This window comes from Dasypus novemcinctus, chromosome 22 (genome assembly GCF_030445035.2).
Source record: "Dasypus novemcinctus isolate mDasNov1 chromosome 22, mDasNov1.1.hap2, whole genome shotgun sequence".
Classification (NCBI taxonomy): domain Eukaryota; kingdom Metazoa; phylum Chordata; class Mammalia; order Cingulata; family Dasypodidae; genus Dasypus; species Dasypus novemcinctus.
This window is the reverse complement of record NC_080694.1, coordinates 59709518-59731929: the sequence shown is the minus strand read 5'-3', so window position 1 is coordinate 59731929 and position 22412 is coordinate 59709518. Positions and strand designations below refer to the sequence as shown.

At 51.8% G+C, this 22412-nt stretch overlaps 1 protein-coding gene and 1 pseudogene across 2 annotated transcripts in view; one reads left to right on the top strand and one right to left on the bottom strand.

Moving 5' to 3' along the window:
* Nucleotides 1-11232, bottom strand: part of LOC101414996 (butyrophilin subfamily 2 member A2-like) — a 20798-nt gene extending 9566 nt beyond the window's left edge. Inside the window, exons 1-3 of one of the 2 annotated variants that reach the window (XM_058285365.1) lie at nt 10941-11232; nt 10578-10733; nt 9587-9934 (exon numbers count right to left, since the gene is read on the bottom strand). In XM_058285365.1, coding sequence (XP_058141348.1) covers nt 9587-9934; nt 10578-10701 — 472 coding nt within the window. In that variant the 5' untranslated portion in view covers nt 10702-10733; nt 10941-11232. Of the gene's footprint in view, nt 1-9586; nt 9935-10577; nt 10734-10940 lie in introns of those variants that run through there. The other variant, XM_071211011.1, reaches the window with a different exon arrangement.
* Nucleotides 10700-22412, top strand: LOC131275284 (butyrophilin subfamily 3 member A3-like; annotated as a pseudogene).

Genomic DNA, 22412 nt, shown 5'->3' with positions numbered 1-22412 from the left:
TCTCCCTAATGTTAAACCTCTGTATAAAAGAGACCAAAAAATGCTATTCAGGGCTCGGTTTTTATTTGGACAAGAGTCCGCTGAGCCCAGCTGGTCAAAATAAACCAACTTCCTTCTCAGAGTTCTCATGTCCTGACCTTCAATACGTGCACACCCCACTTCTATACAACATTTTGGGGGCTCGTCCAGAATTGCGCTGAGAAGGTCAGAGGTGGCAACAGTTGTTTGCCCCTCCCGGATGTCTCCGAGGATGCAGGGAGGGCCCAGGCAAAACCCAGCCCTGGGTGCCCCTGGACACCCCATTTGAGTCCAGAAAGAGGTTGTGGTCTTCGCTGGGGCTCTCCTGGATGAACCGGAGGCACTGGAAGGTTTGAGAGACCCTGAGAACAAAGCAAGGAGCTCTGCACGTAGGACTGGTAAGATCCCCGGGAGCACAGTGTAGGAAAAGCCTAATTCTAAAATTAGGAGGGAGCCTGATCAACTCTCAAAGGGGAGGCCCTAGTACTCCTGAGAATACAGGAGGAAGCTGTCTCCTCTCCAGGTCTGAGGGAAGGAAAGGGGGGTGGTTGTGTGCATGTGCTTGTGGCGACTGATTGAGATGCAGAAAATCACTTGTGTGGGGTGAGTGCAGAGTCCTGATCCATGGTTCCATGATGACCTCATGTGATCAAGGGAAGTCTGGGGGGGTCCCTGCAAATAGACCCTCTTCCTTATCGGGGGCTTATACCAATCTGCTAAGTTCAAGAGGCTCAGAAAGCTCCTGTGAGGGACGTGGCCAGAGACGGATGAAGTGGACGGCCTGAGGGACTGTTGTGCACCATCGGCACAGGGTGGAAATGGAAAACACACATAGTTAAACCCCGTTAGGTTATATGCTGAAAAACTTCCTGCGTGCATTCCATGAAGATGTGTACAGCATAAGGTTTCAGCCAGGAAAGCTGAGGATGCTCTGTCAATTAGAATGGGCAACTTTCAGCATGGGCTGGCCCCAGGAAGGCACTTTGGATCCCCAGATCATCCATAAAGTCCACAATGCAGTGACTGGAAATCCAGGGCAACCAGACCAATTCCCCTACATTGATGCTTGGGAAAATGCTGTGAGCCAAAACCCACCTTGGTTAAGGAAGTGCATGACTAAGGAAGCTGGAATTTACTTAATACAGAAACTGAGGAGTGCCGTCCCAGGGACCAGACCAAACAATCACTGTGCAAAGGGCCCAGAGAAAGTGCGCCCCAAATCCCGTGCTGATTCGCCCATTTTAGAAGGGCCATATGAACATGAATTTCCACTGCCTTATGTAATGACTCATGCCCTGGCAATACTAAGGAATGAAAATGAGCTAGACCCCCTAAACAGTATCCCGTTGTCATCATCCACGCAGGGAAGTGCGACACCCACACCATCCCCACCGCTGTTTTTATCTCCATCAGAGAGGGTACCTATACCATCCCCGCAGTTGCCTTTATTGCCATCTGTACCTGAGAGCACTACGCCATCCCCACAGCAGCTTTTGCCATCTCTGCAGCTGTCTTTGGCATCTTCTCCAAGGGAAAATGCAGACCAGCTGCTTTTACAGCCAGTTGCCCCTGGCAGCACCCCTGCAGTGCTGCCAGTCAGTCAGGAAGGAGATGCTGAGAGTCCGCAACTCAAACCATAGGGTGCCCTGGGGGTAGAGGGAGCAGAAAGAAGGGCTGACTTACAGCTACCTCTCCATAAAGCTAGGACCCCAATCTTTCACAATGCAGATGGCCAGGTTCAGGGGGGAAATCGGACATTCATCTATCAGCCCTTTACAACAACGGATCTCTTTAACTGGAAAAGCCACACTCCACCATTCTCAGAGAAGCCTCAGGCCACGACAGACCTTTTCCAATCCAACCTACAGATCCACAAACCCACCTGGGCTGATTGTAAACAACTTATAATGACTTTATTGAACTTTGAAGAGAGAATGGGTGTCACGCAGGGAGCTCTAACTTGGCTTAGAGAGCACGCACCTGAGGGAACTTTGGACAGTGATCAATATGCCCACCTGCAGTTCCCAGAGGAGGACCCCCTGCGGGATCCGAATAGCGCTGTCGGTCTCAACCAACTAGAAACATTCCACAGGGACTTGGTTGAAGGATTCAAGGCAGGGAGTCTCAAGGCAGTGGATATGGCAAAGACCATTCGAATTCTACAGACTCTGGATGAGAGTCCTGCTCAATTCTATGAGAGACTGTGTGAAGCGTTTCATGTATACATGCCCTTTAACCCAGACGCTCCTGAGAGCCAAACCATGGTCAATGCAGCATTTGTTGCCCAGTCACAGACAGACATCTGAAGAAAGCTGCAGAAGTTGGATGGGTTTGCTGGAAGGAATAGCTCTCAGTTCATGGAAGTAGCTACTAAGGTCTATGTCAACCATGATGTAGAAACAAGAAGGGAAGAAAATAGAAAAATGAAAAAAAAAAAAGGCAGATCATCTGGCAGCAGCAATTGTGGAAAAATCCATTCCTGTGTCAAGGAAAGTAACCTGGCAAGCCCCAGCCCCAAGGAGAGGGAAAGGCCCACATCTAGGGCGAAATCAGTGTGCACACTGCAAAGAGGATGGGCATTGGAAGCGAGAGTGTCTCAGCTGGCCACTTGACCCGGCCTCTGCTGCCAAAACATTAGCCAGAAAAGCCAGTGGGGCATACAACCTAAATGCTGGGTCCAAAGAGGTTCAGAAAAAAAAACCTGTAGATCAGATTGTTAGGCTGGCAGGAATGGAGGACTCTGATAGAGATTACTAGGACAGACCGGGCACCTATTCTCTTAGCCCTGCGGAACCTATGGTCAGAGTCCAAATTGGGGGCCACACCATATATATTATGGTGGACACTGGGGCTCAACATTCTGTAATGACCAAGCCAGTTGGGCCTCTATCAAAAAGACAAGCCACTATCGTAGGGGCAACTGGCAAAAGTGCCCAATGGCACTTCCTTCAAGCCAGGACCTGCAATATTGGGGGAAAGGAGGTCACTCACGAATTCCTTTATCTCCCAGAGTGCCCAGTCCCCCTCCTGGGTCGAGACCTGCTGTCTAAACTACAGGCTCAAATTACCTTTGATGCCACAGGGGAATCCACACTGACACTGGGGCCATAGGACCCTCCAAAAATAGTGCTAACCCTTCCTCTGCAGGAGGAATGGAGACTGTTTTGCCTCAGTGAGACTGACCAATCCATGGCCATGCAGCTTCCCTTTGAAGATGTGCCTGAAGTATAGGAAGAGGGTAACCCAATGGGGATGGCACATGACATTCCTCCAATTATTACTGAAATAAAGCCTATGGCCAGTCCAGTAAGCATAAGGCAATATCCAGTTCCACGCGAAGTGCAAGAAAATGTCCAGCTACATATTCAGAGATTACTGAATGAGGGCACATTGAGGCCGTGCCAGTCTCAATGGAACACCCCACTCTTCCCAGTTAAAAAGGCTGATGGAGATTACTGCCCAGTCCAGGACTTACGAGCAGTTAATTCGGCAGTAATAACCCTTCATTCTGCGGTTTCTAATCCTTACACTCTTGTCAGCATAATGCCCTCATTGGGAATCTACTTTTCATGCCTAGATCTTAAGGATGCCTTCTTCTGCATTCGGGTGGCACCCTGCAGTCAGCCGATTTTTGCCTTTACGTGGGAAAATCCAAACTCAGGTGAAAAGCAGCAGCTAACATGGATGTGATTGCCTCAGGGATTTAAAAATGCACCCACTCTTTTTGGACAAAACCTGGCCAGAGATCTCAAATCCTTTAAAGCAGAAAGCCATAACTATATTCTCCTTCAATATGTAGATGACCTCATTCTCAGAAATCCCACCTGTCAAGAATGCACTGGTGGAACCCATGCTCTTTTAAAGCATTTACAGCAAAAGGGCTATCGGGTGTCTAAGAAAATGCCCAACTCTGCCTAACTCAGGTCAAATATCTAGGTTATAATATAACGCATGGCTGCCGTGAATTGGGACTTGAAAGAAAGAAAGCGATCTGTACTCTCCCTGAGCCTAATACCTCCTGGAAGCTGTGAGAGTTCCTTGGGGCAGAGGGATTCTGCCACAGCTGGATCCCCAATTTTGGGGTCCTCTCACGTGCTTTATATGAGCCACAAAGTGGGGAGATCGTGATCCCCTCACTCGGAAAACCCACAGAAAAATGCTTTCTCTGCTCTCAAACAAGCTCTAATGGAAGCACCGAGCCTTGGACTTCCAGACCTCACTAAGCCACTCTACCTCTACGTTCACAACCGCCAAAGCATCGCAGTAGGAGTACTCACTCAATACCTCAGTTCCTGGCAAAGACCTGTAGCGTATCTATCCAAACAACTGGATATTGTAGCCCAGGGATGGCCCTCATGTTTGCAAGCCATAGCAGCTGCAGCCATGCTTACAGTAGAAGCTATAAAACTAACTCTTGGGCAGCCTATAATTGTCCGGGTTCAGCATGCAGTAATTACAATCTTAGAAGCCAAAGGAACACATTGGCTTACTAACAGCTGCCTGGCTAAATATCAAACCCTATTATGTGAAAATCCATCCATCCAGCTGGAACTTGTCAAAACCCTAAATCCAGCCACCCTGCTACCTGTGGAGCCAGGGGTTCCAGCCCATACCTGCCTGGAAACATTGCAAGAAGTATACTCCAGCCGACCAGACCTTCAACACCAGCCACTGGCAAATCCTGACATGGAGTTCTTCAGAGATGGGAGTAGCTTTATGCAGGGCAGCAACTGGCCAGAGGACATGCTGTAGTAACATCTGAAACCACAAGAGGTGCAACGCCTCCCAGATAACACATCAGCACAGAAAGCTGTACTCATTGCCCTCACCCGAGCCCTGCAACTTGCAGCTGGAGCCAAAGTTAACATTTACACAGACACCAAATATGCCTTTCTTACCCTGCATGGGCAAGGAGAATTATACAAACAAAAGGGACTCACTAACTCAGGAGGGAAGAGCATTAAACATGGCACACAGATTCTGGAGCTACTAGAAGCAGTTTGGGAGCCTGTCAAGGTGGCTGTAATGCACTGTAAGGGACACCAGACAAGCCACAGCCCCATTGCCCAGGGAAATCGGAGGGCAGATGCTGAAGCAAAAGAGTGGCATGGGAAGGATCCCTATCAGAACACCTGGCCACCGCTCTCATTTCTCAACCTCTAAATTATCAGAACCTCCAGAGTACACTGCCTGCTCTCATCCCACAGCCTCTGAGTCACCAAGAGCCGCAATATACTCAAGCCAAGAGAGAATGGATACTCTCTGAGAGCGGGACACAAGGAGAAAATGGATGGTGGGCATTTCCTGATTACAGAATAGCTGTGCCACAAGTATTAGCAGTAACTGTAGCTCAAGACTACCATGAGAACACACACTTGGGAAAAAAACCACCTTAAGGAAGTATTAGAAAGATTCTTCTACATCCCAAGACTAGTTGCTATCACCCATGCTGTATGCCAACAGTGTGTGACATGTGCAAGGAATACCCCTCGCCAGGGGCCCACAGGAGCCCCAGGGGTCCAGAGAACTGGCAGTATGCCTCTTGAAGATCTAGTAGTTGATTTCAGTGAAATGCCATGATCCGGAAGCTATAAAAATCTCCTAGTCCTTGCTTGCACATTTTCTGGCTGGGTGGAAGCCTTTGCCACTGAAACAGATAAAGCTGAAGAAGTAGCTGAGGTTTTCCTCAGGGAAATCATTCCTCGCTATGGTCTACTGCTCTCAATTGGCTCTGAAAACAGACCTGCCTTCAAACCCAAAATCACTCAAAAGATTGCAAAGGCACTATGCATCCAATGGAAACTGCACACCGTTTACCATCCTCAGAGTTCAGGAAAGGTAGAGCGAATGAACTGTACAATAAAGACATACATTGCCAAGATTTGCCAAGAAACTGGGCTAACATGGGTGCAAGTACTTCCAAGTGGTCTCCTACAAGTTCGAGCCAGTCCAAGTGATAAACAAAGTCCTTATGAAATCCTCTTTGGGGGCCTCCTCCCTTAATCAGAAATATTGAAGGGGATCTCAGAGAAAGAGGAATCTTATCAATAGCTCAGCAGTTGATCAGCTGGGGAAAAACCCCACATAACCTGCATCACTGGGTCCAAGAAAGGGCACCCATTAGCTTAAGCAGCTCTGTACAGCCGTACAAGCCAGGGGATGCAGTTTGGGTCAAGGACTGGAAGTCAGCTCCACCATCCCCTCAATGGCGAGGACCTTATCTTGTCTTTTTATCCACCCCCACTGCAATAAAAGTAGCTGAAATCACCCCCTGGATACACCATAGGCAAGTCAAGTGAGCTGCCCCAGAGTCCTGGACCCATATTCCAGATACCCACAGCACAACCAACTCATCTTGTGAAAAAGGGAAACACCAAGCCCTGCTCCAGTCACACCCAGAAGCTGACTGGTGCACGCACGGCTGAAGATTGAGGACGGAACACCGAGCTCTGCTCCAATCACACCCTGGAAGCTGATTGCTCCATGCAGAGCTGAAAATTAGGAATCCAGTTTAATCCCTTATGATGACCCTTCGGCTATTTTTCCTACTTCTAGCCCTAACCCTCCCCTGGTCCCAGGTTGACACCACAGAGTGTGAGCCATGTATTCAAAAGGTGCATACAGGGGCCCATGTCAACACCACATTAATATATCATAGTCATTACACCTGCAAGGGCCAGGCAACCACCTGTCATTTTCAGGGAATCTCCTGTAGTGTGTGTAATGCATCTGGCCAAATAACCTGCTATGGCCCTAGAACCCCAACAGTCTCCCGTAAATGGGAAACAAGAGTGATTGATCAAAATGGGGAGCTACTTTCCTCCATCCCAGTCACTAGCCAGAACTAACGAGTGTCCCTCCTATTTGACGCATGTCAAGTTATAGACTCCGGGATACCATGGAACACAGACTGTGGAGGGGTCAGCTGGGAGCAGACGTATATTCATAACAATAAGTATATGTGCGCTCCAGAAATGGGAAGTGCAGCCTGAGGGGGGTGGCTTTTGGTGCAAATACATAGGTGCATACTACTGCCCCTAATGGTCTTATGTCACCTGGGCCACCTGGAACACAGACACAGCTAAACAAACAGCCATCCTCACCAAGGGTATGGCCCCAGCTAACTGTCCACGTGGTCAATGTAACCCCTTAAACCTCACCATCCTTAAACCTGAATCCTGGCAGACTCAGGGAGTCCAAATGGGCCTCCGCATTGATGGTAAAGAATAAACCCAGGAGCCTACGTCTGGACTGGGTATCGGGAATATCCACTCACAAGTAAAGCCCATTCAGTGCTCCACTCTTACTACGAAGAAATGCAAAAGCCCTTTTCCATCCCACAAGCAGCAAGAAACCTCTTTATAAGCCTGGCTGAAGTGGTAGGGGCAGCCTTAAATGTCTCCTCATGCTACGGATGTGGAGGTACTAATGTGGGAGACCAATGGCCCTGGGAAAACAGGGAATACAATTATAGCCAACCATATAATGCAACTGACCTCCCGGCTGTCCCCCGAGATAGTATGTGGCCCTTGCAAATGTCTGTCATATGAAAATATTGTGCTTCAAGGGCCTGCCTAAACTCCTCTATAGCTGTTTTAAACCTAACATGTACAGGGGGAAAATTCCAAACTTATACCACAAATACAACAGAGCCTTGGGGAACATGGAATGAATCTAAACACGTTCTCATAAATTGTACTTTCTCCAAATTAATCACAGTGTGGAACTCCACCGCAAAGGGCCCCTTTACTGCCCCAAGTGGTTTGTACTGGATTTGTGGGAAGTGTGCATTCCAAGAACTTCTGCAAAAGTGGTGTGGAACTTGTATGCTTGGAACAATAAAACCCTCCTTCTTCCTCATTCCCTAACAGAAGGGAAAGAGCTAAGCCAGCCAGTATATCAAAACATAAGAGAAAAAAGGGCTGTCACTAACTAAGTAGGTGAAGAATGGCCCCCTGAGCATATAATCCAATACTATGGGCCAGCAACTTGGGCAGAGAATGGCATATGAGGTTATCAAACCCCTATCTATATGCTAAATTGAATCATCTACCTACAAGCGGTGGTAGAGATAATAACTAATGAAACTGCCCATGTACTAAACTTACTAGCCCAACAGCAAACGAAATTCAGAAATGCTATCTACCAAAACCTTCTTGCCCTAGACTATCTCTTGGCAGCTGAAGGGGGAGTTTGTGGAAAGTTCATCTCTCTAAACACTGCCTTGAATAGATAACACTGGAAAGGTTATTGATGAAATTAAAAGCAAAATAGTAAAAATTGCTCATGTTCCAGGACTAAACTGGAATGGTCGGAATTTAAATAATCCCTTTGGAAGCTAGCAGTCAATAGTAAACAATTTCAAGCTTCTACTGGGAATAACTGCCTTCTTCATAGGAGCATGCACCATCCTCCCATGCCTCCTCCCTTTCATCATAAACAGAATGCACAGCCTAATAAATGGTATAGTCACAAGGCAAACAGCCGCCCATCTCATGGCTCTATATACATACCAGTCAGTCCAGAGGGACTCAGACAATAGTGATGCCGAAGATTCATAACTTAAGCTTGGCCTCAAAGGGGGGAATATGATATTGCTTGTGCATAAATTCAAAATTGTTTCCAAGTGTACCAAGTGCCCAAATGTCTACATAAGTAATATAGGCCCTACAGTCTTTGAAAGTTCAGAAGGGATGTAAGACTGAAGGTGTATTCAAGGTTGCATCCAGATGGAATGTGGAAGATATGCTAAATCCCAGCTGTGGAAGATATGCTAAATCCAAGCTGGCTTGGAATGTGGGGAATATGTAACTTACCTGGAGGAAATAACCTACCTGATACTCAGCTCAAACACTGAAGAAACTAACCAAAGGTCTGTTTGCATACCATCACCCTTTGTCTCCCTAATCTTAAACCTCTGTTTAAAAGAGACCAAAAAATGCTATTCAGGTCTCGGTTTTTATTAGGAGAAGAGTCTGCCGAGTCCGGCCGGTCGAAAGAAACCAACTTCGTTCTCTGAGTTCTCGTGTCCTGGCCTTCAATACCGCACACACCCCACTTCTCTACAACAGTATGAAACTGATCTGAAGCTGGGAGAGCAAATTCAGAGAGAGACAGATGACAGGTCAGTAGGGGTCCAGGGTCTGTGTGTGTGTGTACATGTGGAATGGGGAGTTATTGCTCAGTGGGTGCAGAGTTCCTGCTTGAAGGGGTGAAAAGGAGTAATGGATGTTGATGGTAGCACAATACTGTGAGCATAAATAACAACACTGAATTGTACACTTGAAAGTGTTAAAATGGGAAATTTTGAATTATGTATATATATGTCGTTGTAATAACAAGGAAAAAGAGAAATCAGACCCGTCTGTGGGACTGAACATTCCCCCCTGCTGCAGGCCACAGCCAGTTCCGTGTGAGCTCCTCAAGCTGTGACGCCCGCGGCCTGGCAGGCAAACCTGCTCCCAGGAGCACAGGGCGAGCAGCGGGGATTCCAGCAAAAACCGCTGGTCTGCAGTGCGGTGAGCAGGGAGCCCTTTCCCCAGGAGTCCCACTGCGCAAGGCCACCTACCTGCCACCTCGAGGCGCACGATGGCCTGGTCATAGGACCTGCCTTCTTGGAAAGAACAGCGGTAGTCGCCGTCCTCGTGGGCGGTGACGTTGTGGATGACCAGCACCGCGTGCCCCCGGCCCAGGCCCGCGCCCTCGAGGCTCGTCCTTCCGCAGTACTGCTGCATCTGCTCCTCCGGCCGCTCCCGCCCGCCCCTGTACACCAGCACGGTGGGGGAGAAGTGGGTGTGGAACCAGCGCACCTCCATGGCCTCGGCGCTCTTCTCGGGGGACAGGTGGCAGCGCAACGTGCTGCTCTCTCCCACCATGGCCAGCACGGGCTCGGGAGGCCCCACGACGGTGAACTGGGCTGTTCACGAGGGGGTGGGACCAGAGAGGGGCCTCAGCCACCAGAACTGCGGGGGGAAGGGCTGCCAGTGCAGGGGCCACGGCTTCTCTCTGGGGTTGCAGGGGTGCCCTGGGCGAGGGTCCTGGGGGCGGCACCTCTGGGTGGGGTTGTGAGGTCCATGAGGGGAGACCCTGTGCCCACAGGGGGCTTTTCCTCGACGCCCCAGGTCAGCACAGTGCCTGGAAGGTAGTGGAAGCCTGAGCTCTGAAGTACAGTGGCCACTAGCTCCTCAGAATTTAAAAGTGGTAATATGTAACATAAACACAGGATTTTAAAGGCTTAGTATATTTAAAAAAATCTAATGGGAAATTTCTTACATTAATCCAACAATCAAATAAAAATGCTTTGCATATGTCGGGCTAAATCAAATATGCCATTACCATTTATTTCATGTGTTTACTTTTCTGAAGGCGGTGCCTTACTTTCGAATTTAAAATTACACAGGAGGCTGGCATCTGGGCCTGTCACTCTATTTCTAGGGGCCAGAGCTGATGGACACTCAAGGAAGATGCCGGCAAGGAGTGGGTGGGCCCCGGCTCCTCTGCTTTGGGACCCGAGTGCAGCTTTTCCTTTCTGGGAAGGAGCAAGTGGAATGAACCCCTACCTGAGAGCTGGCCAAAGGCGCTGAGGAAGAGGAGGAAGAGAAGGGTGCCCTGTGGGGAGACGCGCAGGGAAGTGGCTGGCTCCATCAGCACCGGACCTGGGCCCCCTGGGAGCATCGGCGCCATGTCTGCCCTTCTTCTTCTCCCGGCTCAGGTACCTCCAGAGAGATGAGTCATCAGACCTTCCAGGACACACGCCAGGACCCTCGTGCTCCCTCCCCCCCCAGGTGGACCCGGGGAGGCTTCCTACCCTCCACACCCTTCCCCTCCCCCCCCCAGCCAGGCCAGGGGAGCCCAGGCCCAGACCCCGCCTTCCCTGCACAGCCGCCTGCATTCGTGCCCCACCTGGAGCTCAGCCCCCTTACCATGCAGGGCTCCTCTCCAGGTGTCTCTCCGGGACCCTAAAGGACGAGCTTCCCGTCGCCCCCAGTCTCTACAACATGCCCTTGGACACAGTCACAACCAGAGAACCATCCTTCCCCTCCCGCAGGCGTGGCATCCTGAGCTGTGTGGCCCGGTGGTGTCTACTCTTCGGTCGCCAAGTTCAAGGTTCCAAGGCGGGGCTCCCGCCCTGAGCCCAGGCTGCAGGCCAGCCAATGGGGCCCCAAGGGGCCTCCTGTCTCTGCTTTGCTCGGTTTCTGCACCCACAAAAGCAGCTGTCTGCCAGGGGTGCTGTGAGTGATAAATGAGTGTTACACTTAAAGGACTTAGCATGGCACCTGCCCATTTCAAGTTCTAGGCCAATGAGCCTGTTATTCCAATCCCAGTTCTCCCGCTTTTGAAAAGTTCATTCCTTTTTCTGCAGCCCAGTTTTCTTCATCTGTATAAAGAGGATAAACAGGGTGGTTTACGGGAAAAATACACCTAAGATAATTTATGGACCATTGTTAGTCGTATTGGAATGCGTTTTAACAATTAAAAAATGTTTCACAACAATGAAAGATACGGGTGGTGCAGAACTATATGGGAAACCTACAGGTGATGCATGATTGCTTTGTAAACTCACAACCTCCCTAATAATAAAACGTATTAAATGTAAAGACTAATAAAGGACTTGTACACAGAACACTATACAACACTGCCAAAAGAAATCAAAGAAGGCCTAAATACATGGAGACTACTCCATATTCATTTTTTTAAAAAGAGGATAATAAAGGGGAACCAAAGTCACAGGGTTGTTACGTGGCATTAGTGAAGTAATGGGAGCCAGGAGCTTCCAACATGCGACAGGCAGTTTGGTCTGCGGCTGGGTGAGGACACGGTAGTCGTTCCCGCACTCAGCCCCATGGTCCAGAATCCATTCTCGGGGGTCATCTTAACACAGCACTTCCTCTCCACGTCGTCGCTGCACACCCCGACGTGCCACTCCTTTTCCCCACCTCCACCTCCCAGGAACGTCTCCCCGCCGTGACGCTCTCGCTGCCTCCAGGAGGCATGGCAGTGCTGCAGCCTCCGGCACGTCCTCGGGTGTGCCCTTCTCTAGTGTGTTCCCTGTGTTAGCACAGTCAACTCCAGAGAATGGTCTTAGCCCCAGTTTTCAGATGAGGAACAGGAGGCTAGAGGTACGTGGGTGTCACCTGAGTTGGATCTATGGAAAGAGCATGCAGTGTTAATAGGAAAAGCCTCCCAGCCAGGTGTGGCAGAGCTGTGGCTAAAAGCACAGGTGGGCAGAGCCGGCTGGGGGACGGGAAGCAGGAGAGTGGAAGAAGGGCGCTGTGCTGCCACCTGAGCCCGCGCCAGGTCAGGAAGGCCTGCGTGGTATCTCACCACCACCCCTTCCCCACGCACACTGGACCCCTGGGCTTTCTCTCTGGGGGTTGTGGGGAGGGTCACTTTCAGGGCAGGCTGGGGACCCCAGGCTCTGGACTCGGGCCATGGAGGTTCTGAGGTCCAGGCAGACGGGCTGAGCCCACGGGCCACCCTCCAACCCCTGCAGGGGACGTGGTCCTGGACCCCGCCACAGCGAACCCCATCCTGGTGGTCTCCGCGGACCGGAGGAGCCTGCGGCGGGCAGAGGCGCGGCGGGATCTGCCCGACCACCCCGAGCGACTCGCCTGGCATTACTGCACGCTGGGCAGCGAGAGCATCACGGCGGGGAGACGTTCCTGGGAGGTGGAGGTGGGGACAGAAAGGAGTGGCACGTCGGGGTGTGCAGCGACGACGTGGAGAGGAAGTGCTGGGTCAAGATGACCCCCCAGAACGATTCTGGACCATGGGGCTGAGCACCAGGAACGACTACCGTACCCTCACCCAGCCGGGGACCATGCTGCCCGTGGCCGCGCCACCAGACGGGTGGGCGTGTTCCTGGACCACGAGACGGGCGAGGTGTCCTTCTACGATGCCACGGACGGCTCCCACCTCTGCACCTTCCCGCACACCTCCTTCTCCCGGCCCCTGTGGCCTGGTGTCCGAATTTTGACGCTGGAGCCCACCGCCCTTACCGTTTGTCCGGCGCCGAGACGAGAGCAGGGGTGCCTGGTCCCTGATCTGGGGCCTGACCGTGCCCTGGAGAGCCCAGGGACCCTGGACTCGGCTCACGAGAACGGGGACCCTCAGGCCGAGGTGAGGTCCCTGCTTCTCCCTGAGCAGCCTGGAGCCCAGGATGCCCACCCCGCCCACCTCCTGCTCCCATTACTTCAACTACGCCACGTAACGACTTGTGACTTTGGTACCCCTTTAGTATCCTCTTTTTTTTATTTTTAATGAATATGGGATAGTCTCCATTTATTTAGGCCTTCTTAGATTTCTTTTGGCAATGTTGTATAATGTTCTCCGCCCTAGCCATGCGCCTGCCCTTCCTTTGCAGCTCGAGTGTCGGCTTGGGGAAGGGCATGACGTGCAGCCAGGAGGTAGGGAGATGTTTGTGGGTGACTGTGGAGGTGGCACCCAACTTGGTGCCCTCCATCCCGTTGTCAGAGTGTTAGGTCCAGCACTCCACTGGACTGCTCTGCGGGGTGTCTCGGTCCCCAGAATGACCTGGAGGGGACTAGAAGCCAGGCTCAGCTGACAACAGGGCACAGGTGTGCCCACCCCATCAATGCGATTCAGGATCGTGGAGCCAGAACCAATTCTTCCTCCTTTCAAGACTCTGGGAAGCCTACCAGTCACCCAGAGATGGTGAAATGAGAATCTGAGAGGAAGGCAGCTGGATGAACTTCGGGGATATTTTTTATCACTAGACGTGATAAATCCTAGAGGATCAGCTTTCTCTGGGAAAGGGGTATTTTCCTCTCCCATCACTGACTGACGTAGCTGATGTTCCTTGGAGCGGATGTGCTGAAGAAAACTACTGTTCTTTATCCTCACCTTTAGCACCCACCGCAGTTTCCTGTCTACCTCGTGTGCAGCTGTCATGTTACATTGGGTAAATAAATTTGTTAACAGTCCTCACTGTTCAACTGAGTTTTTCCTCCACTCCGATGAGCCCCTATGGTCTACTCCCGACAGTTAGTTTCATGCAACATTTCCACAAAAGCTTCTTTGTATTAGTTTTCTTTTGCTGCCGTGGCCAGTGACCAAACATTTAGCCCTTTAAACCATGCAGATGGACCATTTCACTGTTTTGTGGCCCTGAAGTGTGACACAGTCTCGCTAGACTAAGCCAGCTCTCGGGGGCCTGGGGGCAGGCTCCGTTTCCTTGCTCGTTGGGGCTGTTGGCAGAATTCAGCTCCTGGGGCTGCAGGACGGAACCTGCCTCATCCTTGGTGGGATGTGAGGACTGCTCGCTGCTTCTCGGCACTTCCCGCCTTCCCCAGCGTGGCCCTTGCTCCTCCTTCAGAGCCCGCAGTGGCAGGTCGAGTCCCTCTCGGTCTCTGATTCTCCACCAGCTTTTCCGTCTTCCTCTTTCATTTCTAAGCATGTATGTGATTAGATTGGCCTACCTGGGGAATCCAGGATCCTCTTCCTGTTTCAGGGCCCATAACCTTCATTCCATTGGTCAGGCCTTTTTATCATGACAGTAGCAGGTTGCAGAGGTTCCAGCGTGGACATGTGGGGTGGGGGTGGGGTGGGGTGGTCATCAGGTGTCATTAAGGCACGGCCACCTCGCTCACCCGGAAGGAGGGGCCTCCACCCTGTATGGCTGCTATGGAGACCAAGGGACCCAATGGCTGGAGGGTTCCCGTGAATCTCACTGAGGGCAACTCTTAGAAATTTATCTGGGCAAGAGGATGTGACTCAACTTATTGAGCATCTGCCTACCATATAGGAGGTCCAGGGTTCAAACCCAGGCCCTTGTGGTGAGCTGGCCCACATGCAGTGCTGATGCAGTACAAGGAGTGCCCTGCCATGCAGGGGTGTCCCCCGCATAGGGGAGCCCTGCATGCAAGAAGTGTGCCCTGCAGCAAGAGCCACCCCATGCAAAAAAAAAAAAGTGCAGCCAGCCCAGGAGTGATGCCGCACATGTGGAGAGCTGATGCAGCAAGATGACGCAACAAAGAGAGACACAGATTTACAGTGCCGCTGAACATGCAAGTAGACACAGAACACACAGTGAATAGACACAGAGAGTAGACAACTGGGGGTGGGAGGGCATGGTGGAGAGAAATAAAATCTTAAAAAAATTTTTTTTTTATCTGTAGCCCTTCCTTCACTTCTTAGACCCAAGGTTACATGTCAATGCACGTCTCCAGAAGAGCCTTCTCACGACTGAATGGCATGTGCTAAAATTTCTACGTAGCAGCGTCTCTAGTTTGGGCCTCCCAAAAGCTGACCCTGAGTCAAGGACTTGGGAGCAGGTAGTCTATTTGGGAGCTGATTCCAGGAAGTGAGGAAATAAAAAGACTGAAAAGCCGATTAAGATAAAACGAGCACCAAGTGGGTTATCAGTGCAGGCAGTTGGGCCAGTCCCACCCAGGGCTCTCTAAGATACCACATGGAATTGTGGGAGAAGCCTGGGACTGCTAAGATAGCAGAACGGGGAGCCTGCGGCATTTATCCACAGCTCCCCTCTCCCGTCGCCTGAAGGGGTGCACTTCCAGCGTGGGCCTGCAAAGAAGCAGACCTCGATGGTGGTGGAGAAAGCTCTCAGGCAGAGGAGAAGAGGCAGGCGCCCCAGGTCTGGGGTTGTCACCTTGATGGAAACTGACTTTCTCAGCTGCAGGTGGCCTGAGGTGGGTCAAGGGTACCTGGCAGAGCATCAGCATCGTCTGTTCATGGGGCTCCACCTCTGGGAATGCGACAGATGCCTCTTCAGTCCCGTCTGCCCTCCTCGCCCCATCCACCTAGCAGTGGTGACTTCCCATCGCCCACAGCTGTGTCCACACCACAGGCCCCTGCCCCTCCACAAGGGCTGGGTCTGGGATGGAATCCAGGCTCAGGGATTTTCAGTGAACTTTTCTGAGAGGTGTCACCTGAGTGCATGGAAGCTAGGAGAAGGCTCCTTCCACCCACAGTGTGGTCCAGAGAGGCACAGGAAGGCAGTCTCAGATGTGCAGAGAGAGGCAAGGGTTTGAGAGGGAGAGGGCGTTTGGGTCACTTTCCCAGCTTTGGTTCCAGTGCCTTTGGGGGTCCAGTTTTCCTGCCACGTGTTCTGTGAAATTTGTTCTCATGAGATAGGGTACATGGTCCTGTTAGGCTTGCTGCACTCTACCCCTTAGCAGCTTAGAAGGACCATTCTATTGTGCTTATTGATTCCATGATTTGGGAATTGGGACAAGGAGGCAGGAACGGCCACTCTGCTGCTCCATGTCTGTGGCCTTGGCTGGGAAGACCCGTGGCTCGAGGGGACTAGAGGGAAGAGGCACAGTCAGCCTGCCTCTGGTGATGGCAGCTTATTGCAAGGAAACCAGGGGGTCGGTGGCCACTCTGGTTCTTCCAGGACTGGCAGGTATCCTGGGGCCATGAAGAGCCATGCAGAGGTGACCCTCCTCTGCACGTATTCTTGCCAAAATGGAGACTCTGGCTGGGTCAGTGGCCTCTGTCCAGCGTGGCTCATCCCTGCTGGGCCTGGTTCCTCCCGGGCCACCTGGTGGGCAGTGGGCCTCCTGCTCAGAGCACACAAGCTCACCTGGCCTGGACCCAGGGAGCTGGCCGGGGACTCACACCTGGCTACACGAGCTGCTTCTGGCACAAGCTGCTCTGGAACCCAGACCTTATTTTCTTCAGGCTGGAGTCGGGGCCAGCTAGGCTCTTAGACCCTCACAGCCTCTTCTCCAGTCCCTGCCAAGAGTAACCCAGCTCCAGGCGGGAGCACCCAGATGGCCCAGCCCTTAGGACATTGCTCTCAGTGGCTGCTCAGCTCAGAACCCACTTTTATCATAAACCAGAAGCCTGTGGGATGGATAAGGCTGCTGCATGAGAAGAGATGGCTCAGGGGTCAGCCGGGGCCTTCTTTAACTCATCAAAATCTCCCTTTGGAGAGCACAGAAAACCTGCCTTAGAAACTAACTATGGGTTGTCCATTTGACTGCCTCCCCCTGCCCAAGAGCTCATGGGCTTCTTGGCCTGATCCTGCTGCCATCTGGGTCTTGCTCTTGGGGAAGGGCCTCACACTGAGCTTGCTTTTCCGGGCATGCATCGAAGGGCAGGCAGCTGTGCGCAGAGCAGAGGGCTGGGCCCTCTACAGGAGAGAGAAATCAGAAAGCGCCTGCCCTGAGGAGCAGATAATTAAGCTACTGGGAATAAACAACTGAGAGCCAGTAAGATAACAAGAATCCAGGGCAGAAGCAAAACTCTTGGGAGTCAGCACAGGTGGAGAACCCTCCAGGCTGGGAGCATCCAGGAGGACTTCTTGGAGAAGGTGGACATGAAGGCTGGCCAGGATTTCAAGAGGTGGCATGGAGGGAGTGATTCAGGGGAAGAGAGTGGCTTGGGAAGCTGAGGACTGTCCCTAGAGTGCTGTAGGGGGCATCAGGCAACTGCAGAGCCATTGGAGCATTTAACTGCAAAGTTTTAAATGCACTCAGAAGGGAAACACTTGGTACATGATGAAAACGTTTAGATCTTCGCCTCAGGAAGGTAATTCTTGAGGACCTCTACACAATGGTGGCGTGAGGTCTGTGGGCTGTGCATGGGGTGTGGGGAGCTTGACCAGTCAGAACATCCACCCCTTCACCTTCCCTTCTAGAATGCCAGCCCCTGAGGGAAAGGGGGGGTTGCCTCTTCATTGGCAAAAACATCTCCCACTAAACAGCTTCTGATGAATGACAAGGTAAGGAATGCATGAAAGCTGCAGCTGCTGCTCCCATTGGTCTCCAGCCTCCCCCTCTCCAGCCTTTCCAGTAGGGCTACGGGCCCCACACCCAAGCCTGAGCACCTGGAGCAAGAGTCCTCTGGCTTTGGAAAGTGGGTTGCTTATGTCCCTGCCGTCACCCGCTGTCTCGTCTGCAGCTGGTAAAACAATACCATACAATGGGTTGGCTTAAATGATCCATGGCTTGGAGGCTAGATGTCCAAAATCAAAGCTTTGTTTTTGGTGACCGTGGTGAGGGGTGGATCCTTGGCCTCCGCCACATACAATGCACCTGGCAGTGTCCTCTCTTCCACCTTCCCTCCACGTCCAGGCTTTCTGCTCCGCTTGGCTTTCTCCCTGTGGCATCTCTGTAAGTTCCCCCGGTAATAGGATAAAAACCCCTGCAGATTCAGTCGCCACACTTTAACTAAAAATGACTTCTGCCAAAGGTCCTACTTAGAACGGGCTCACAACCCCAGAAATGCAGGAGTGTCGGGACGTTTGCCCAGGGTACACCATCCTTCCAACCTGTTATAGATTAGCGATCGTGACCAGACTCAGACTTTGAATAAAGTTCCAATTGAGAGCTTTATTAGCCACGCGGCGACTGTCTCATCCTATGCAGAGGAGAGAGCAGCCCCGAGTCTCAGGGAAGAGATGTTTTTATAGCATTTTAGGAGGGGGAGGGGGTTTACGAGCAAGCAAGCAGGCACAGAAGCAGAACACTGCAGTTAGCTGAAGATAGTGTATCTATTTTTTTTCTAAAAGCCCCATGTTATTTATTGGCACTTTTCTTGTGGGCAGTCCTGAGTTATTTATTGGCGCTCTCCTTGGAGGCCACCTTAAGTTATGTACTGGCACTCTCCCTGGAGGCTGTCTTAAGTCATTTATCTATCTGAAGGCACCTGCAGTTCCCACCTCCCAATGTAGTTCTATTCCTATTTTCCCAATGTGGCCTTACCCTTACACAGGTTGCAAGGAAGCCAGTGGTGGAGCTGAAGGAGCGCTGCCCACAGCTCCAAGTCCTACCCAGAGGCCAGACTGCAGCACTGTGCCCCCCAGCACCCCCTCTTCTCAGATCCTGCATCTTGGGTCCATTTCAGTCCATGACTTTCCTGATAACTGGGGGCCCCTGCCCTGCCCTAGGCCCCTGCTCACATCTCTGTGCGTGGAATGAGCCTTTGGCTAGGAAGTCTCTGTGTGAATGCAGAGACCAAACCACCAAGTCCAGTCTGCAGATGCCTGGACAGTGCTTCGTCCCCCAGGACTCTCCAGATGTAGCACCCACAGGCAAGCAGGAGCAGGGCTCAGGAAGGGGCAGAGGGCTCAGCTAAAGCCCAGGGGCCCCACCAGCTCTCCTCAAGCCGCCTTTACAGGATGGGTTACATTGTGGCAGTGGTTTCCTGGAAGGTGGTGAAGCTAGAGCCAGGGCTGCACGGGAAGCCTTTGGAGCAGGAGCTGATTCAAGGCACTCAGCACGTGCTCGTTCCGGCTCTCAGAGCTCCTGCTTCAGGCTGCCCAGTCGTGTGGTTGTTGACTGACCTCTAGCTCTGTCTCCAGATTGCAGACCCTTGCAGGGAGATACCTGTGGTGCTTTCTTTCTTTGTACCCCCTCCGCATCTGCTCCCTGCTCTTCTCCAGCCTGCTCCCAGCATGAGGACTGTGTCACCCGCCCTTGCAGGCTGGCCTCTGCTGGGGATCTGCCACAGGGAGGCAATGGTGGGAGATCAATGTGGGGATGTCAGGGACGCCAGGGCGGCAGGTAGCAGTGTCTGCCCTTCTTCCCTAGCATGCCAGCTCCTATGGGACCCTCTGCTGTGCTACGAGGCCCATACACTTTGAAAATGCCCAGCTCCACTAGGCCTGCTGGCAATAGTTCCTGCTGTATGCCACCATTCCTTACTGGCTTCCTTAAACCCTCCCATGCCTTTTTGCAAGTGGTCCTGAAATGCCAGGACTCAGGAATAATTTTGGGAAGGAAAAAGGATTTGTTTACAACCGGGATCGGAGTTTCTCATTCCAAAACCCAAGTCCCGAACAAGATTTTTGAGCTCTTTTTATACAGAGGAAGGGCCAAATGGTTCTTTGTTTCAGGGCTCAATAGGCTTGAATTAGCATATATCTTCCACATCCTAGGTAAGGTTTTAGCACATTTGGTTTGCATTTTCCCTGAATACTTAAAGTTTATAGAGTTTGCATTGCTAAACTGTTTCTCTAGGTCTGGAGTTGTTGTCATGGTTCCCAAGGGCAGGGCTGCAGTTCTCACTGTCCCTAACAGCTCAGTCAGGTTATCTATGATGCAACCAACAGTGTCCCCACCCATAGCCTACATCAGTCCCTCCATGAAACGCTCCTCAGCCGGCTGGACTGGGCCTGTTTCCTGCCAGGACTGTGGTGGAAACGGTGCTGAGCTCATTCTTTTGTTCATCTCTTCAAATGTCAGTGCCTCCACGAAGCCTTCCTTAATTCTTTTAGCCAGAACTAATCTCTCCTTTCTATGAAGGATCAAAATGCTTTGTAAGGCGAGACAGCGGACCCAAAACTCCACCAACTCAGTCCCCTGCAGATCCCCGTAGGACCAAAGAAAGAAAAAATGTTTAGCAGGCGTATTCTGCGTTGTGCTCGTTTTGATCTTGTTTTAATTGAGTATCTTTGGTCCACCTTGTTCTCCACTCCCAGGACCCCGGCTGCATCACCAACTCTTTCCCAAGCACACGAGGTGTTGCCAACAGGTCCGCTGAGCTTGAAGGCCTCCCAAGGCCAGGGGCTGTGAGGGCCACTGGGAATGTGCTGCGGCCGCAGGCCAGCCCGGGTCTGTCTGGGTGGATGTGAGACTTGGCTGCTTTCCCCGAAGTCGTCTCTATCTTAGGCTGTAAGCGCAGGGCGAAGGGAGTTCAGCTCGGGGTTCAGCCCTGCCCAGGTGAGAGCGGGGCATCTTGGTCAGGTGCAGTCCCCAGGGGAGCTCTGCCAAGGGCAGCCCAGCACTCTCCTTCCTCTTGGACTTGAGTTCTTGGTGCAGGAGACAATGGGCCCCCGCCCTGCCCAGCATCTGAATCCTAAGGCGATTCAAAAGCTGAGCTGAGAGGAGGAGTGGAGCACATGTGTGTTGGCGAATGGGCAGTGGGGAGTCCACCAGGTGAGCGGGAGCGAAGAGAGGAGGGTGTCAGCAGGGCCAGAGGGCAACCTGGTTCAAGGGCGCTGCCCCACATGCAGAGACACAGGCCTCTGCTTACCAACCGAACCCAGCTCCTTTTATCTCCCCAAACCCATGTGGAGTGAGTTGAATCAAATAACCAGAAAAGGCAGGGAGCTCGGAGGTGGTCTAGAGAAGTTGACCCTTCAGTTAAAGATGAGACTGATGCCCACCTCGCCCATGAGACAAGCTCCAGATCCCACCCTTTGGTCCTATATTTGATACGAGATCTGAGCCGCCCGCCTGCACCTGTAGAGTCTGCACAGGGATTCCAGCAGTTTTCCTTTTCCTACACTGCAGCAGTTTCTAACAAATTGGAAGAGAACTTCAGATCTATTTCTGAAGGTGGGGTAGGGCCGAGGAGGTGAGCCTAGAGAGACTGGGGGCTTTTCCACACTGAAACCAGACTGTTCTCGAATGCTTTGGTGATACCTTCACTGGGACGGGCACATCCGCAGGCTTCTCCTCGGGGATGCACAACTTTGGAAGCTGGTGACTGAGCAGTCCCTGTGCTTAAACACATGGGAGCTGACGACACACACAGAAGAAGGCTGGGCGCAATTAACCCCTGCTTCTCAACAGGCTGATGCTTGCCAGAGGTTGGTGGCTTGAGAGAAACTGTCACTTCCTTTGGAAGGGAAACCCAGAGCCGCAGGGGCAGGGAGAGGCTGGCCCCGGCTTCCCAGGGATGAATGCTTAAAACAACCAGTTGCATTTGGGGGTGTTTTTGTTTCCTAGGCTGCTCAAAGCAAATACCATGAAATGGGTTGTTTTGAACCATGGAAATTTATTCGCTTGCAGTTTTGAGCCTGGGAAAATGCCCAAGGCATCATCAGGGTGATGCTTTTCCCAAACGCCAGCGTCCTGAGGCCGGCCAGTGGCCACCCTGGCTCCCCTGCCACCAGGCGAGCCCACGGCAGCCTCTACAGGTCCCTTCCTTCTCCTCCGCGCCTCGCTGATTCTAGCTTCCAGCTTATGTGACTTTTTCTCTTTGTCTGAATTTCACTCTCTTATAAAGGGCTCCAGTAATAGGACTAAGACCCACCATAAATGAGGGGGGAAACACCCCACATGAAGTAGCTTCTTCAAAATGTCCTTCTTAACGATGCGTTCACACCCACGGGAATGGATTAAATTTGGAAACATGTTTTTCTGGGGTACCTACAATTCCCAACCACCACACTAGGTTTTCTGGTTTTTAAAGTAACTACTGGGTTTGGTTTGTTTCTTTAATGAGGAAAATAGAGAAAAACACTGGGACAGTTTTGGGCAAATGGCTGACCATCCTCGCAGCAGGACTGCCTACTGTTCCAAGATCTTGCTGCAGATGCTTGGGCATCTCCTGCCTCCCCCACAGCTCACCTTTGCCTGTGTCGGGCTCTCCGAGGCCCCACCGCCCCCTGCCTGCCTCTGTCCCCTTCTGTCCCCTCAGGCACCTTCAGCAGCAGCTCTGTTCATGGCAGGGATGGGTGA